Source organism: Palaemon carinicauda, chromosome 9 (genome assembly GCF_036898095.1).
Source record: "Palaemon carinicauda isolate YSFRI2023 chromosome 9, ASM3689809v2, whole genome shotgun sequence".
Taxonomy (NCBI): domain Eukaryota; kingdom Metazoa; phylum Arthropoda; class Malacostraca; order Decapoda; family Palaemonidae; genus Palaemon; species Palaemon carinicauda.
In genome coordinates this window covers 113658853-113674192 of record NC_090733.1, presented here as the reverse complement: position 1 = coordinate 113674192, position 15340 = coordinate 113658853, and the positions used below count along the sequence as shown (strand labels likewise).

The 15340-nt window shown below is 44.8% G+C and overlaps 1 protein-coding gene across 2 annotated transcripts in view; it reads left to right on the top strand.

Moving 5' to 3' along the window:
- Positions 1-15340, top strand: part of LOC137646835 (putative nuclease HARBI1) — a 73792-nt gene that overhangs the window by 17479 nt on the left and 40973 nt on the right. For both annotated transcript variants that reach the window (XM_068379914.1, XM_068379913.1), the window contains one exon: positions 12085-12223. In XM_068379914.1, coding sequence (XP_068236015.1) covers positions 12085-12223 — 139 coding nt within the window. The remainder of the gene's footprint in view (positions 1-12084; positions 12224-15340) is intronic.

The following is a 15340-nucleotide window of genomic DNA, read 5'->3' as shown; positions in this document are numbered from 1 at the left end:
GCATCCAGCCACTCCGTTCCTGGGTGGCTGGCCGATCCTGGCAGTCTCGAAGGCTTCCCTTCTTCGTCATCGGGACAAGCTCCTCGGACTTTTCCAAGTTCTAAAGATCATGGTGGTCCTCAAGGAGTCCTCCCCGCAGCCCTCTCAGAGTCTGGTATACCGAGCCTGCTCTTAGGCGCCTATCTCCCGTAGCCTTCCCTTCAGACGTCAGGGTACCAAGGCAGAGGAAGGTCGCGAGACCTTTCCTCACACGAGAAGACCCTCCAACCCAAGGTTGTTTCGTCTCCCCTCCCTGGCCCGTCTGGTTTCCACAGTCGCCCCAGGTTGAGTTCTCTTCAGTGGCGACTCAGGGCGCGGGGGAGTCGGGGGCGCGTCTCCCCAGACGCCGAGGCCCTTAGGGGACAACCGGTACAGACGAACCCATAGGGGTGGGAAGTTGACGAGGGCCTACAAGAGGGAGTGGTCCTTCTCGTCCTCCCCCTGACTTGATGCTGTTTTCGGACGCGTCAAAGGAAAGGGGGGGGGGCCCCACGTTCTGATACATGGGTCCTCAGCCCGGGGGTCAGAACCAGGAAGAACCTTCTCTAGCCCTACTAGAGACGGAAACTGTTTTTTCTGGCTCTTCAGTATCTCCACCTAGCCTGGCGGACTACTCTGTGGTTATGAGGATCAACAACACCACAGTGATGGTTTTCTGGCTCAGTCAAGGAGGTACTTTTCAGTACAACCATCCCATCCTGCGGTGGAGATACCGGGATGGTCCGAGTCCCCCTCGGTCTCCTTGGCAGCTCGCTTGATTCCAGGCAAAGGAATGGGCTCGCCGACCATCTGAGCAGTGTGTCACCAACACCACATTCCGAGTGGTCTTTGGATCCTCAAGTAGCCTACAAGTCCTGCCTCGGTGGGGCTCCCTCGGTGGACCGGTTCGCTACAGCACTGAGCTGCAAGCTCCCGCTGTACTGCTCCCCGGTCACGGATCCCAAGGCCCTCTGGTAGGAGGCCTTCCAGCAACGGTGGGACACCATCGATGTGTTGCCTCCGTAGCTTACTCCTCTTTCCGCCGGGGGTCTATCCAGCACCTTCTCAAAGAGAGAGAATTTTCGCAACAAGTGGCGAAAAGGAGGCCTGGACACCTGCGCAAGTCTTCCGCAAGTAATCTCCCAGGCGATTGGGCGAGTTTCTGTAACCAGTGTCGGGGAGAGGGCATCCCTCCACACGTTGCCGCTTCCAGCATAGCGGAGCCCCTAGTGGGATTGCGAGATAAGTGTGCCTTTCAGTTTCAATTGTGAAAGGCTATCCCCCAGCCTTGAGGCTTGCCTCCTGGCTCTAGGGACAAACATTTCTCCCCCGCTGGAACTCTTCCTTCGCATGCGAAGCCTTGTCCTCTCCTGCGCTGAGTCGAAGGCGAGACCTCCTCCTTGGAACGTGGTTCGAGTCCTCGAGTCTCTAAAGAGACCCCCCCTGACGAACCACTAAGAGTCCCCAGACCACCACCTTTCTGGGTAGACATTGTTCCTGCTAGCCTGTCTTCAGCCAAGCGAGTCACATGGTCTCTCTTATGACATCGCTCATTCAGGGGGTTAAGGGCAGACAACTTCAGGTTCGTCTTTAAGGTTTGTTGCCGAGACCCGCTTCGACTCCTTCCAGGGCTCGGGTCTCCGTCCTGTAGCAGATGACTCAGACCATCTCCTACCTTGCCGGTAGGGAGTCCGACCTGGTGTCTTCAGAGAACAGCTGCAGGTCGTCTCCAGGTCCAAGTCTTGTTCATGGATCCTGGGTAACTAGGAGAAGGGTCTCCAGGAGTACCATCTCGGCCTGGATTCGCAGGGTGCTACACCCTGCCTTGAATCCTGACCCTTCTCTGTCGCATCGCCCTAGAACCCATGATGTCAGGGACTTAGATACGACCCTACCCTTCATGGAGCATCTTCAGTGACGCAGGTCCTGTAAGCGGGGATGTTGAAGCCTCAGACCTTCTTCTCACCCCCCTTACCTGTAAGACATGACCCACAGGAGGCTTGATACGTTTCTATCGGCCCTGTGGTGGCTTCACAACAGCTGGTCTGAATCTCAGGCTCCTTGATGGACAAGTGGCAGAAGGTTGAGGGCATTGTTACCTGGTGTTAGTCTGCATGAATGGAAAGATCTGCCTGGCCATTATTCCTTTCTTCATCCTCTCCTCCCACAGAGAAAGCAGCATCCTGGGTTCTCTGCACAGCTGACCTCAAACCACTGCAGGTAAACTATGCTTCCTTGTGTTCCTAGTATTTTGTGTAATACTGTCATGTTCCCATACCCTGACGAGGTGGTATTGGGAGAGTCCTAGCCTGGATTTCCTTCTGAGGGACTCCCGGGCAACTGCCTGGGACAAGTCACTTTTCACCGTCACAGACTCCTTATGTAGGCCGCGGCAGTTTCACAACCGCCAGTGAGGAGGAGGGATTCCCTATTGTCCGAGTACTTGACCACTCGAATATGGAATCCCCGGGCAAGCCAAAAGCCAGTATGGCCGGGACTTACCACCCTTCCTAAAGGTTAAGTCCCCCCTTGTAAATAGCGTGGTTTGTATTCAGTTACGGAACAAATGACAAATTCGTAGATGATTTGTATTTTTCCTAACGATACAAACCTAGCTATTTACAGTTATGTGCCCGCCAGCCCTGTCCCCCAAGATAAGTCCTACCTCTAAGTAAAGTGGAGTATTCTCCGTTGTGTGTGAGGGGGAGGGGTAGCTAGCTACCCCTCCCTACCCCCCCGCTAGCTAGCGGTGGGGTAGGAAACCCTCGTTAAAACTTTATGGCTCGTCATCGGCTGTCGCCAAAGTAATTACCCCATGTAAATAGCTAGGTTTGTATCGTTAGGAAAAATACAAATTATCTACGAATTTGTCATGTTGTTGAAATGCCCTATACTGTACTTAGCAGGAACTTGTTCCACTTTGAGTTTTTGGGACTATGGCAGTCTCCTATGCAAAGCATATACCTGTTTCTTCCTAATCAAGCAGTTGAATCAGTGGAACTTCAGAAGTTCTGCAAACAGGTTGACATAGATCTCTTTATAGTTTATTTATGACAGATGTAATTCAGTGTTGTTACTGTCCTTGAAATATATTAATGGTTTATTACTTCTTTTGTAGCTTATTTATTTCCTTTCCTTACTGTCCTATTTTCCCATGTTGGAATCCTTGGGCATATAGCATCCTGCTTTTCGGATAATAATATTCGTTTATCAAAACAGTTCTTATCAATTACCCATTCAGAACAGACCCTGTAGGCCTATGTATTTTGGACAAGTGTTTATGTTGATTACTGGACTTTAATAGTAGAAAAGTTTCTCTCTTTTCTTCAGGGGAAGAATTTGGCCAAAACTTTTATCTTTCAAAAGAACTTTAAAAGAATTATGGATGATTCCATTTTTAAAACTGGTGTATTAAACTCTGCTCACCAACAGTTTTCTTCTAATGTTAAGCTCTAGAGTCATAATAGTTTCTTTTGCAGAATTTACTACTACCTGTAGTTCATTAATTCGGGAAGGCTAGGATTTACTCCTAAGAAAGGATTAACATACAGTATTATGTATTTTTTTAATGATGAAGTGTGATGTTTAGGTCTCCTTATATCCCTGATTCTCCTTGTTAGCATCCATCAACAGGTGGCATAATGGCATACTGGCAACTTCTAGAGTTGCACCTTCTTATGAGAAATCATGTACTTATTTAATGTTCTGCCTTGGCTAAACTCACAGAAATATCTTGGGTTTGTTTCAAGACTGAATTTATCAGTTCAATTGCCCATATATTAGTTTGAGGACAGCTCCTCCAGTCTAAACAAGGGTAATAGTTATGCCGGTTGTAGGAAAGTCGTTACACCTAGGATCTGAAATATTATTTGCCTTGTTAATTACAGTAGTTGGTCAATACGCCCTTCTTCTAAACCAGAAGTTTCTGATGAAACTTTTATTGAGGCTGGGGGTTGTAGTAAATTTCCAGAAGTCTTGATGGATTCCATCTCTGTCTGTTTTTTATTTGGGAATGACAATAGCCTTGTTTCCTCTTTGGCTTTACCATCTGAGAAGAGAATTTAGAACTTTTTGCATACAGTATGGTGAAAGTATTCAGGTTTTACCCTCCGAGAAGAGAATTCAAAACTTTCTACATACAGTATGGTAAAAGTATTCAAGGAATCAAAAGTTCTGTCGGCCCACAATTCGATGAGTTTTTAAGAACCATGGGGTCTGGAGAAATTTGTCCCTTAGTTTCATCTAAATCAGTCGATTTGTTCGTTAAGATTGCCCCATAGTCTCTTGCGTTGGCAGGCCTTATGAAGAGATCCGGTTCTTGAGGTCAGCAAGAGGTTGCGAGGGTTCTATCTTGAAAAAGGATTTATTTGTAAGATTTATTTTCAATACTTCTCTTGGAGTTTATTTATTTCCCTATTCCTTTTCCTCACAGGGCTAATTTTCACTGTTGGAGCCCTTGTGCTAATACTATCAAGTTTTACCAACTAAGGTTGTAGCTTAGCAATAATGATAATTAAATGTGGTATTCAGAATATGAATCCCAATTACAGTAGTGTCATTGAAATAGACATACTGGAATTTTCAAGCTAAAATTATTTCAATGCTTGCCTGTGATCTCTCTTAAGTTCCCAATCCCCTTCCCTCTCACAGTGGGTATGACTTTTTTACAATTGCTTTTACTATTGAAAGATCTAATGAAAATGGCAGCGGGATAGAGAGTGATAATTACGCACTAGTTAGTTTCTCCACCTTCCCTTTCCTATGAAAAGAGGTTTTGCAGAAGTCATGGCAAAAAATCTTATTTTGGTTTTGTAGACAAAGCTTTTCCTTCCCTGAAGGGATAGCCTATGAATCCCAGGTAAGTATTGAAGTTATAAGTTTTATTTTGAGAATTCCATTTTTATAACACTATAGTAACTTGCATCAGAAGTCATAATATACCCAGTCCTCTATAACGTTTACAATGCTTCCAGAAGGCTACATTTACTGTCTACACCCCTACTTGTGCTTATTATAAACCCTCTAAAATGTTGAGAAGGCTTCCAGATGGCTAAAATCGCTGGCTACTCCTCCACATGCATATAATGTTGTTAAATAAGTTTTTCAATATTAATCTTACCCGATAATCATGTAGCTGTCAACTCTGTTGCCGACAGAAATCTACGGTCGGGATACGCCAGCGATCGCTATACAGGTGGGGGTGAACACCACAGCGCCATCTGTGGTCAGGTACTCCAGTACTTCTTGTCAACACCACCTCAATTTTTCCTCTGTCGTGCCTCCGGCTAGACCTACATGGATACGCTGTTGATTCTGGAGTTATTGCTCACGATTTGGTGATGTATTTGCTCTAGAGTTTAGCCTTCGCTATTCAGGAAGCTTTATCATTAGCTTAGCAAGTTTTTGGAATTAATTTGATTTAATTTTTGATTTAATTTTGGTGACGAAGAGAGTATGAACTCTCTTTCACTTTTAATGGCCGACCCTTCCCTTAGACGGAAGTGTTGGTGTCGAAGAGAGTATAGACTCTCTTTCTTAATTTTGCTTAACAAAAGTTATAGATTTATTTTATATCTCTCCGCCTTTTATAGGCCTCTTCGATTAACTTCCTTTTATTATAAACTTATTAAAATTAATTTTTATATTTGTTTATATTCGACCTTTCCTAATAGTAGGCGGTCTTTTCTTGGAACCGAAGTTAATTAACATTGAGCCCGTCATTTCGTTTTTACCTGTTAACATATTATGCTATTTTAATGTTTTTGAAAGAATTTCTTTGATAGTCTCGTACTGTTTTCAAAGTTGAACTAACGTTTTGTTTTGTCTCTGCAGTTGTTGACGTTCAGAACGTTCAACTTGCGCTCTATCGTTACGATAGAGAGAGAGTATTCACGGTGTCACGTTGCAGTAAGAGTAGAACGATTCTAGCGTTTTGTTCATTCTTTCTTAGCTTAAATGGTTTTAATTCTAATAAAGGAACTTTTTATTTGGGAAATCTTTCAGTTTTTTTCCTTTAACAATAATATGTTTTAACGATATATATAATTGGGCTCATCTCTCAGGTTCTAAGTCAAGAGAGAGAGAGAGAGAGAGATAGAGACGGAGGGAGAGAGAGGAGGATAAACGTTTCGTTCAAGCGGGTAACGTTGTTATCGTTTTTGCTCTTCTCCCTAGTCTCTTTAGGGGAAGCTGGTAAACGTTTCTAGAGTTTTATTCTTGTTATCAGGCTTTATGCGGTGAGAGATTTTAAACGTAGTTTATTTGATCTAGTGTTTAGTCTCTTTTCCAGCCACTGAATTATTTATCTTTCATTATGTTTTTCTGTTACATTGTAATACTGTTTTCGCAATTACTAACTTTTAATGAAGGATAGAATTGCGTGTTTCAGGTACAAACCACTTAAAGTTTCGAGTTCAGTGAAATAAGTGCAAACAGAAAATCAAAAGTGATAAAGTGATAAGCGCAAAGTGTTACAGTGTTGCGTTCGAGGGTTCGTCTGTTCGTGCCAGTTGTTCGCCTAGTCTGGGACCTCTTACAAGCTCCCAAGCCCAGGGGAGAAGTAACGTCGAAGGACTTATGGGTTCATCAGGCCTTGATCGACGAACAGACGTTTCCCTCCGTGGTTTCGGGTGTAACCAACTCACGTAGCCGACGTGATCACCCCACCCACACAAAGACGAGAGAGCCCTTTTATTCCTCGTCTGCGGAAGAAGTTTCTCGCAGAAACCATGGACCAAATCTTGCAGCTTTTAAGTGCAAGTCGGTCCCTTCCGCGCAAGTCCAACTCCTAGGTGGTGCCATTAGCACTGGGTCAGTTCGGACTTGCTGCAGTACGACAACTGCACACCTCCCAGAGAGGCAAGGTGGTATCGCAACAGGCAGTAACTCCGTCTGTTGCCGCACCAGCTGTTTTAGACCCTCAGTCTCAACGGACAGTAGCTCCGTTTGTTGTTGTCTTTCTTAAACTCTAGTGGTCTATGCTGCAGACAATGCAGTCTCAGCTTGCGGTTTTGATGCAGGAGTTTCAGGCAGAGAAGGTTAGCACACCTCCTCCTGCGAGCGCTCCTCCACCTCTGCGCAGTCCACCCTGCCAGACGTATGATGTTGAGGCTCCTCCTGCCTCCATGCGTGAGCTGCCGCATTGGGAGTTGCCAGGTACCAGCGCTATGCAGCAACCTCCACTTTCCTTGAGGCAGGAGCCTCATGCTATGCGGCAACCGCCTCAACTCTTGAGGCAAGAGCCTCAACTCTTGAGGCAAGAACCTCAACTCTTGAGGCAAGAGCCTCAACTCTTGAGGCAAGAACCTCAACTCTTGAGGCAAGAGCCTCAACTCTTGAGGCAAGAACCTCAACTCTTGAGGCAAGAACCTCAACTCTTGAGGCAAGAACCTCAACTCTTGAGGCAAGAACCTCAACTCTTGAGGCAAGAGCCTCAACTCTTGAGGCAAGAACCTCAACTCTTGAGGCAAGAGCCTCAACTCTTGAGGCAAGAACCTCAACTCTTGAGGCAAGAGCCTCAACTCTTGAGGCAAGAACCTCAACTCTTGAGGCAAGAGCCTCAACTCTTGAGGCAAGAGCCTCTCTCTGCGCAGCCACCTCCTCAACCCTTGAGGCAGACGCAACTCTTGAGGCAGGAACCTCATGCTATGAGGCAGCCGCCTCAACGCATGCAGCAACCGCATTCTTCACAGCATGAGCCTCTCTCTGCGCAGCTACCTCCTCAACCCTTGAGGCAGACGCAACTCTTGAGGCAGGAACCTCACAGGAGCCTCATGCTATGCGGCATCCTCCTCAAACCATGAGGCAGGAGCCTCATGCTATGCGGCATCCTCCTCAACCCATGAGGCAGGAGCCTCATGCTATGCGACAACCTCCTCTACCCATGAGGCAGCCTCATGCTATGCGGCATCCTCCTCAACCCATGAGGCAGGAGCCTCATGCTATGCGGCATCCTCCTCAACCCATGAGGCAGGAGTCTCATGCTATGAGGAGCCTCATGCTATGCGGCATCCTCCTCAAACCATGAGGCAGGAGCCTCATGCTATGCGGCAACCGCCTCAACCCATGAGGCAGGAGCCTCATACTATGCGGCATCCTCCTCAACGCATGCGGCATGAGCCTCATCCCTTGCAGCATGAGCCTCATCCCATGCAGCATGAGCCTCATACCATGCAGCATGAGCCTCATCCCATGCAGCATGAGCCTCATCCCATGCAGCATAAGCCGCACGCCATGCAACATGCTCTGCTTACCTTACAGCATGCTCTACATACAGCATGCTCTGCATACAGCATGCTCTGCATACCTTACCGCATGCTCCTCAGTCACACATCTTTGGTTGTTGCCAACTCACTAGACTGTCAAGCAGTTTCATAACGTTGCCTTCTAGTCTGCTGCTTTTGCACCAGTGAAACCCTCACTGAGAGAACTTAGCTTTTCTCGGATATGGTTCCTGTAGATGAGAAAGTGCTATTCTCCCTCCTTCTGATATTCCCTTGAGGACTCTGTCATTTGGAGAGGAGCCTTTAGCTGCTTAGCCTCCTATGGACTTTTATTTAAGCATAACATGCTTCCAGGGAGGGTAATGGTTCCACTTCAGTCGCTAACCCCGTCTGTTACCACACCTGCTCCCATAGACCTTGAGCTTTGTTGCAAGACATGCAGTCCAAGCTTAGTCCTTGTTAGAGGATTTTTTGTTTACGGAGTCAGTGTGTCACTGGGAAGACGTTCAACAACCAGCAGAAGTGACTTGTTGTGACGCAGTGCGGCAACCTCAGCAACCCGATAAGGAGTTGTCTGTACGACCCAGACAGTCTAGACAGCTTCGGGTTGTCGCTGTACTTCCTCGCTTCGCCATGGTTGACAGTTCACAGACTGTGCAGCAGTACCATGATCTTGTGTCCGGCTCCGTCAGACGACTAGCTTTTAAGAGCTCCCACAAGTCGTCGCTGTCTGGAGATTCTCAGATGGACTATGGATCTGACCAAGGAACTGGGCCTCCTGGTCAATTTTGAGGAGTCCCAGCTCGTCCCATCCCAGACCATTGTCTACCTGGGTATGGATCTTCAGAGTCGGGCTTTTCCGTCGGCCCCAAGGATCTACTAAGCCCTAGATTGCATCCAGAGCATGCTGAGAAGGAACCGATGCTCAGTCAGGTAGTGGATGAGTCTAACAGGGACACTTTCATCGCTGGCCCTGTTCATCGAGTTAGGGAGACGCCACCTCCGCCCCCTTCAGTATCATCTAGCGGCTCACTGGATAAAGGACATGACGCTAGAGACGATCTCAGTTCCTGTTTCCGAAGAGAGGAGGTCTACTCTCACGTGGTGAAAGAACAGCTTTCTTCTCAAGGAAGTCTACCTTTGGCTGTTCAGAAACCCGACCGCCGTCTCTTCTCTGACGCATCAGACACGGGCTGGGGTGCGACTTTGGACGGACAGGAATGCTCGGGAACATGGAATCAGGAGCTAAGGACACTTCACATCTATTGCAAGGAGCTGTTGGCGGTTCATCTGGCCTTGATAAACTTCAAGTCCCTCCAGCTTAACAAGGTGGTGGAGGTGGACTCTGACAACACCACAGCCTTGGCTTACATCTCCAAGCAGGAAGGGACTCATTCGTGGAAGTTGTTCTAGATCGCAAGGGACCTCCTCATCTGGTTAAAAGATCGAAAGCTCACGCTGGTAACGAGGTTCATTCAGGGCGATATGAATGTCATGGCAGATCGCCTTAGCCGGAAGGGTCAGGTCATCCCCACAGAGTGGACCCTTCACAAGAATGTTTGCAGCAGACTTTGGGCCCTGTGGGGTCAGCCAACCATAGATCTGTTCGCTACCTCGATAACCTAGAGGCTCCCGTTGTATTGTTCTCCGATTCCAGACCCAGCAGCAGTTCATGTGGATGCTTTTCTGCTGGATTGGTCCCATCTCGACCTGTATGCATTCCCGCCGTTCAAGATTGTCAACAGGGTACTTCAGAAGTTCGCCTCTCGCAAAGGGACACGGCTGACGTTGGTTGGCTCCGCTCTGGCCCGCGAGAGAATGGTTCATAGAGGTACTGCAATGGCTGGTCGACATTCCCAGGACTCTTCCTCTAGGAGTGGACCTTCTACGTCTACCTCACGTAAAGAAGGTACATCCAAACCTCCACGCTCTTCGTCTGACTGCCTTCAGACTTTCGAAAGACTCTCAAGAGCTAGGGGCTTTTCGAAGGAGGCAGCCAGAGCGATTGCCAGAGCAAGGAGGACATCCACTCTCAGAGTCTATCAGTCTAAAGGGGAAGTCTTCCGAAGCTGGTACAAGGCCAATGCAGTTTCCTCATCCAGTACCACTGTAACCCAGATTGCTGACTTCCTGTTACATCTAAGGAACGTAAGATCCCTTTCAGCTCCTACGATTAAGGGTTACAGAAGTATGTTGGCAGCGGTTTTCCGCCACAGAGGCTTGGATCTTTCCACCAACAAAGATCTACAGGACCTCCTTAGGTCTTTTGAGACCTCAAAGGAACGTCGGTTGTCCACTCCAGGCTGGAATCTAGACGTGGTCCTAAGGTTCCTTATGTCATCAAGATTTGAACCTCTCCAATCAGCCTCTTTTAAGGACCTCACATTAAAAACTCTTTTCCTCGTGTGCTTGACAACAGCTAAAAGAGTAAGTGAGATCCACGCCTTCAGCAGGAACATAGTTTTCACATCTGAAACGGCTACATGTTCCTTGCAGCTCGGTTTTTTGCTAAAACGAGCTTCCTTCACGTCCTTGGCCTAAGTCGTTCGAGATCCCAAGCCTGTCCAACTTGGTGGGGGACGAACTGGAGAGAGTACTTTGCCCAGTTAGAGCTCTTAGGTACTATCTAAAAAGGTCATAACCTTTACGAGGACAATCAGAAGCCTTATGGTGTGCTATCAAGAAGCCTTCTCTTCCAAGGTCTAAGAACTCAGTTTCTTACCTATTCAGGCTCCTGATTAGGGAAGCACATTCTCATCTGAAGGAAGAAGACCTTGCTTTGCTGAAGGTAAGGACACATGAAGTGAGAGCTGTGGCTACTTCAGTGGCCCTCAAACAGAACCGTTCTCTGCAGAGTGTTATGGATGCAACCTATTGGAGAAGCAAGTCAGTGTTCGCATCATTCTATCTCAAAGATGTCCAGTCTCTTTACGAGAACTGCTACACCCTGGGACCATTCGTAGCAACGAATGCAGTAGTAGGCGGGGGCTCAGCCACTACATTCCCATAATCCCATAACCTTTTTAACCTTTCTCTTGAATACTTTTTATGGGTTGTACGGTCGGCTAAGAAGCCTTCCACATCCTTGTTGATTTGGCGGGTGGTCAATTCTTTCTTGAGAAGCGCCGAGGTTAAAGGTTGTGATGAGGTCCTTTAGTATGGGTTGCAGCCCTTTATACTTCAGCACCTAAGAGTCGTTCAGCATCCTAAGAGGACCGCTACGCTCAGTAAGGAAGACGTACTTAATAAAGGCAGAGTAATGGTTCAAGTCGTCTTCCTTACCAGGTACTTATTTATTTTATGTTATTTTTGAATAACTAATAAAATAAAATACGGGATACTTAGCTTCTTTGTTAACATGTATGCTGGTCTCCACCCACCACCCTGGGTGTGAATCAGCTACATGATTATCGGGTAAGATTAATATTGAAAAATGTTATTTTCATTAGTAAAATAAATTTTTGAATATACTTACCCGATAATCATGATTTAATTGACCCACCCTTCCTCCCCATAGAGAACCAGTGGACCGAGGAAAAAATTGAGGTGGTGTTGACTAGAAGTACTGGAGTACCTGACCACAGATGGCGCTGTGGTGTTCACCCCCACCTGTATAGCGATCGCTGGCGTATCCCGACCGTAGATTTCTGTCGGCAACAGAGTTGACAGCTACATGATTATCGGGTAAGTATATTCAAAAATTTATTTTACTAATGAAAATAACATTTTTCTTGTTAGTGGGAGTAAACATTGAAAGACTGATTGGAATTATTTTAGTAAATTGCATTTTAATTCTTTATTACTGTCCTTAAACTATTGTCAATAATTTTAAAATTGGTTTCAGGTTCTCAAAAGAATCCTTTTGTGAACTTCTGGCCATGATTCAGAATGACATTGAGAGAACTGATAATCGTGGCAGACCACTTCCTGCAGTATATCAGCTTTTAATTGCCTTGCATTTTTATTGTAGTGGGTCTTATCAGGTTAGTACACTGTATTCAGGACTGACAAAGCAGTTGTGTTGATCATTTTACATTACAATAAATTAAACTTATGTTGATTAGGTTTCTATCAGTTTAGATTTGAATATGAGAAACTATATATTTATTTATAGGAAATAAGTGTAATGTTTATACCAAATTATTACCAGTTAAAGTACAAATGCACATGCATTAATGTTTAAAAGAAAGACTTAATATGGCTATTATAGTTGAAAAACAGAAGCTTAGTTTAATTGACTCTTGTCCATAGAATTTTAAAATTTTCCCATTTTCCTTCCCTTCCGTAAATACATGCCCTTAACAAAGGAATGGAACTATCTACCAGTAAGTGGTAAGAAGCATAGAATTATCACCAGATACTCTTTTGTCTTTTCAGTTTTGAAGTTGAAATTATTCTTTCCACTTGATATCATGAATCAGTGGGGGGGAGGGACATGTATATGAACATTAGGTAAGTATAGAAATAAGAAATTTTATTATTAAAATTCTGTTTATTTTTATGAACCTCCCTGATGTTTATATTGCTGACTCCCACACACTCAGTGTTGCAGCACAATTGAAGGAAAGAGAGGGATGATTTTAAGTACCGTATATTTCTGCACATAAGACTACCCTTAAGATCTAAGTCACCCTTGAAAACTGTGGGTCATCTTATACAGCTGGTATGAAAATCATACCTTGAATTCCAAGTGATGTGTATTGGTAACCAAACCATTTTTACCTTACGTATTGGCATAAGTTCAGATAAGTGTGCCTATTTGAAGAAAAATTCCATATCAACAATGATATCAGCTTTTATCTATGTGAGTCCAGCTGAGAAAATATAAACATCAAGATATAGTAGCATTCTCAGCAACCTTCATCTTTCTCTTTATCAAACCTTCCGATAATTCTAATGGTAGTGTTAATGATGGGAGTTATAACATTTAGTTTTCAATATTTAACTTAGCCGGTGATTATATAGCTGCAACTCTGTTGCCCGACAGACAACTCTACGGTAAAAACTCGCCAGCGATCGCTACACAGGTTGCGGGTGTGCCCAACAGCGCCATCTGTCGTCCAGATACCCAGTACTCAATGTAAACAAAGACTCAATTTTCTCTCTGTCGAGCTATCGACAAGACGTACTTACTCGCTGTTGCTAAACTGGAGTTTTTTCACAACTAATTGGTGAAGTACTTTATTCTAGTTTTGAGCTTTCGCTATGCAGGTGTTTTATCTTCATCTTAAATCTTGAACTCGTTTTGGATAGATTTAATTATGGTGACAAAGAGAGTATGGACTTTCTTTCACTTTTAAATGGCCGACCCTTCCCTTAGACGGAAGTGTGTTTAGGCTTTTAGTAATTATCTTATCACGTTATAGATTTTCCTCTATATATTTTATATCTCTCCGCCTTTATTAGGCCTCTTCGATTAACTTTCCATTTATTATAAACATATAAAAATAATTTTTCAATATTAAACTTAGCCGGTGATCATATAGCTGTCAGCTCTGCTGCCCGACAGAAAAACCTAAGGACAAAATACGCCAGCGATCGCTATACAGGTGGGGGTGTACATCAACAGCGCCATCTGTCGAGCAGGTACTCAAGTACTCCATGTCAACACAGAACCAATTTTCTCTCTGTCGTGCCACTGGCAAGACCTACTAAATACGCTGTTACTAACTGGATTTGTTTTCACAACTATTTGGTGAAGTACACTATTCCAGTTTTGAGCTTTCGCTATGCAGGGGTTTTATCTTCATCTCAAAACTTGAACTCGTTTTGGATAGATTTAATTATGGTGACAAAGAGAGTATGGACTCTCTTTCACTTTTAAATGGCCGACCCTTCCCTTAGACGGAAGTGTGTTTAGGTTTTTAGTAATTTTGCTTAACACGTTATAGATCTATATATTTTATATCTCTCCGCCTTTATTAGGCCTCTTCGATTAACTTTCCATTTATTATAAACATATAAAAATAAATTTTTATGTTTTGTTTATATGCGACCTTTCCTGATAGTAGGCGGTCCTAACTTGGAACCGAAGTTAATCAACGTTGAGCCCGTTATATCGTATTTAGCCTTTAAAGAATTTAAAACTTTTTAAATTTAATGTTTTATGAAAGAATTTCTTTGATAGTCTCGTACTGTTTTCAAAGATGAACTAACGTTTAGTTTTTAGACTACGCAGTTGTTGACGTTCAGGACGTTCAACATGCGCTCTATCGTTACGATAGAGAGAGAGTGTATCACGGTTTCACTTTGCAGTAAGAGTAAATCGATTCTGACGTTTCGTTCATTCTTTCTTAGCTTAAATGGTTTAAATTCTAAATTAAAGAAACTTTTTATTTGGAAAACCTTTCAGTTTTTTCCTTTAGCCAATTAACTTGTTTTGACGATATATAATTGGGCTCTTCTCTCAGGTGCGAAATCAAGAGAGAAAGAGAGAGAGAGATAGAGACGGAGGGAGAGAGAGGAGAGAAAACGTTCCGTTCAAGCGGGTAATGTTGTTCTTGTGTTTCTCTCCTCCCTAGTCGCTGTACGGGGAAGAAGGTAAAACGTTTCTAGGGTTTTATTCTTGTCCCCAGGCTATGTGCGGTGAGAGATTGTAAACGTAGTTTATTTGAACTAGTGTTTAGTCTCTTTTACAGCCACTGAATTCTTTATCTTTATATATGTTTTCTGTTTTTGCTAGTATTAATTTCGATTTCAGTGAAATAAGTGCAAAACAGAAAATCGAAGTGATAAAGTGATATGCGCAAAGTGTTACAGTGTTGCGTCCGAGGGTTCGTCTGTTCGTGCCTGTCGTTCACCTAGTCCGGGACCTCTTGCAAGCTCCCAAGCCCAGGGGAGAAGTAATGTCGAACGACTTATGGGTTCGTCAGGCCTTGATCAACGAACAGACGTTTTCCCTCCGTGGTTTCGGGCGTATCTACCCAAGATCGCCCCACCCACACAAAGACGAGAGAGCCCATTTACTTCTCGTCTGCGGAAGAGGTTTCTCGTAAGAAACCTTGGACCAAGGTCTCGCAGCTTATTAAGCGCAAGTCGGTCCCTTCCGCGCAAGTCCAACGGCCCAGGTGTAGCCACTGGGTCAGTTCGGACTCGCTGCA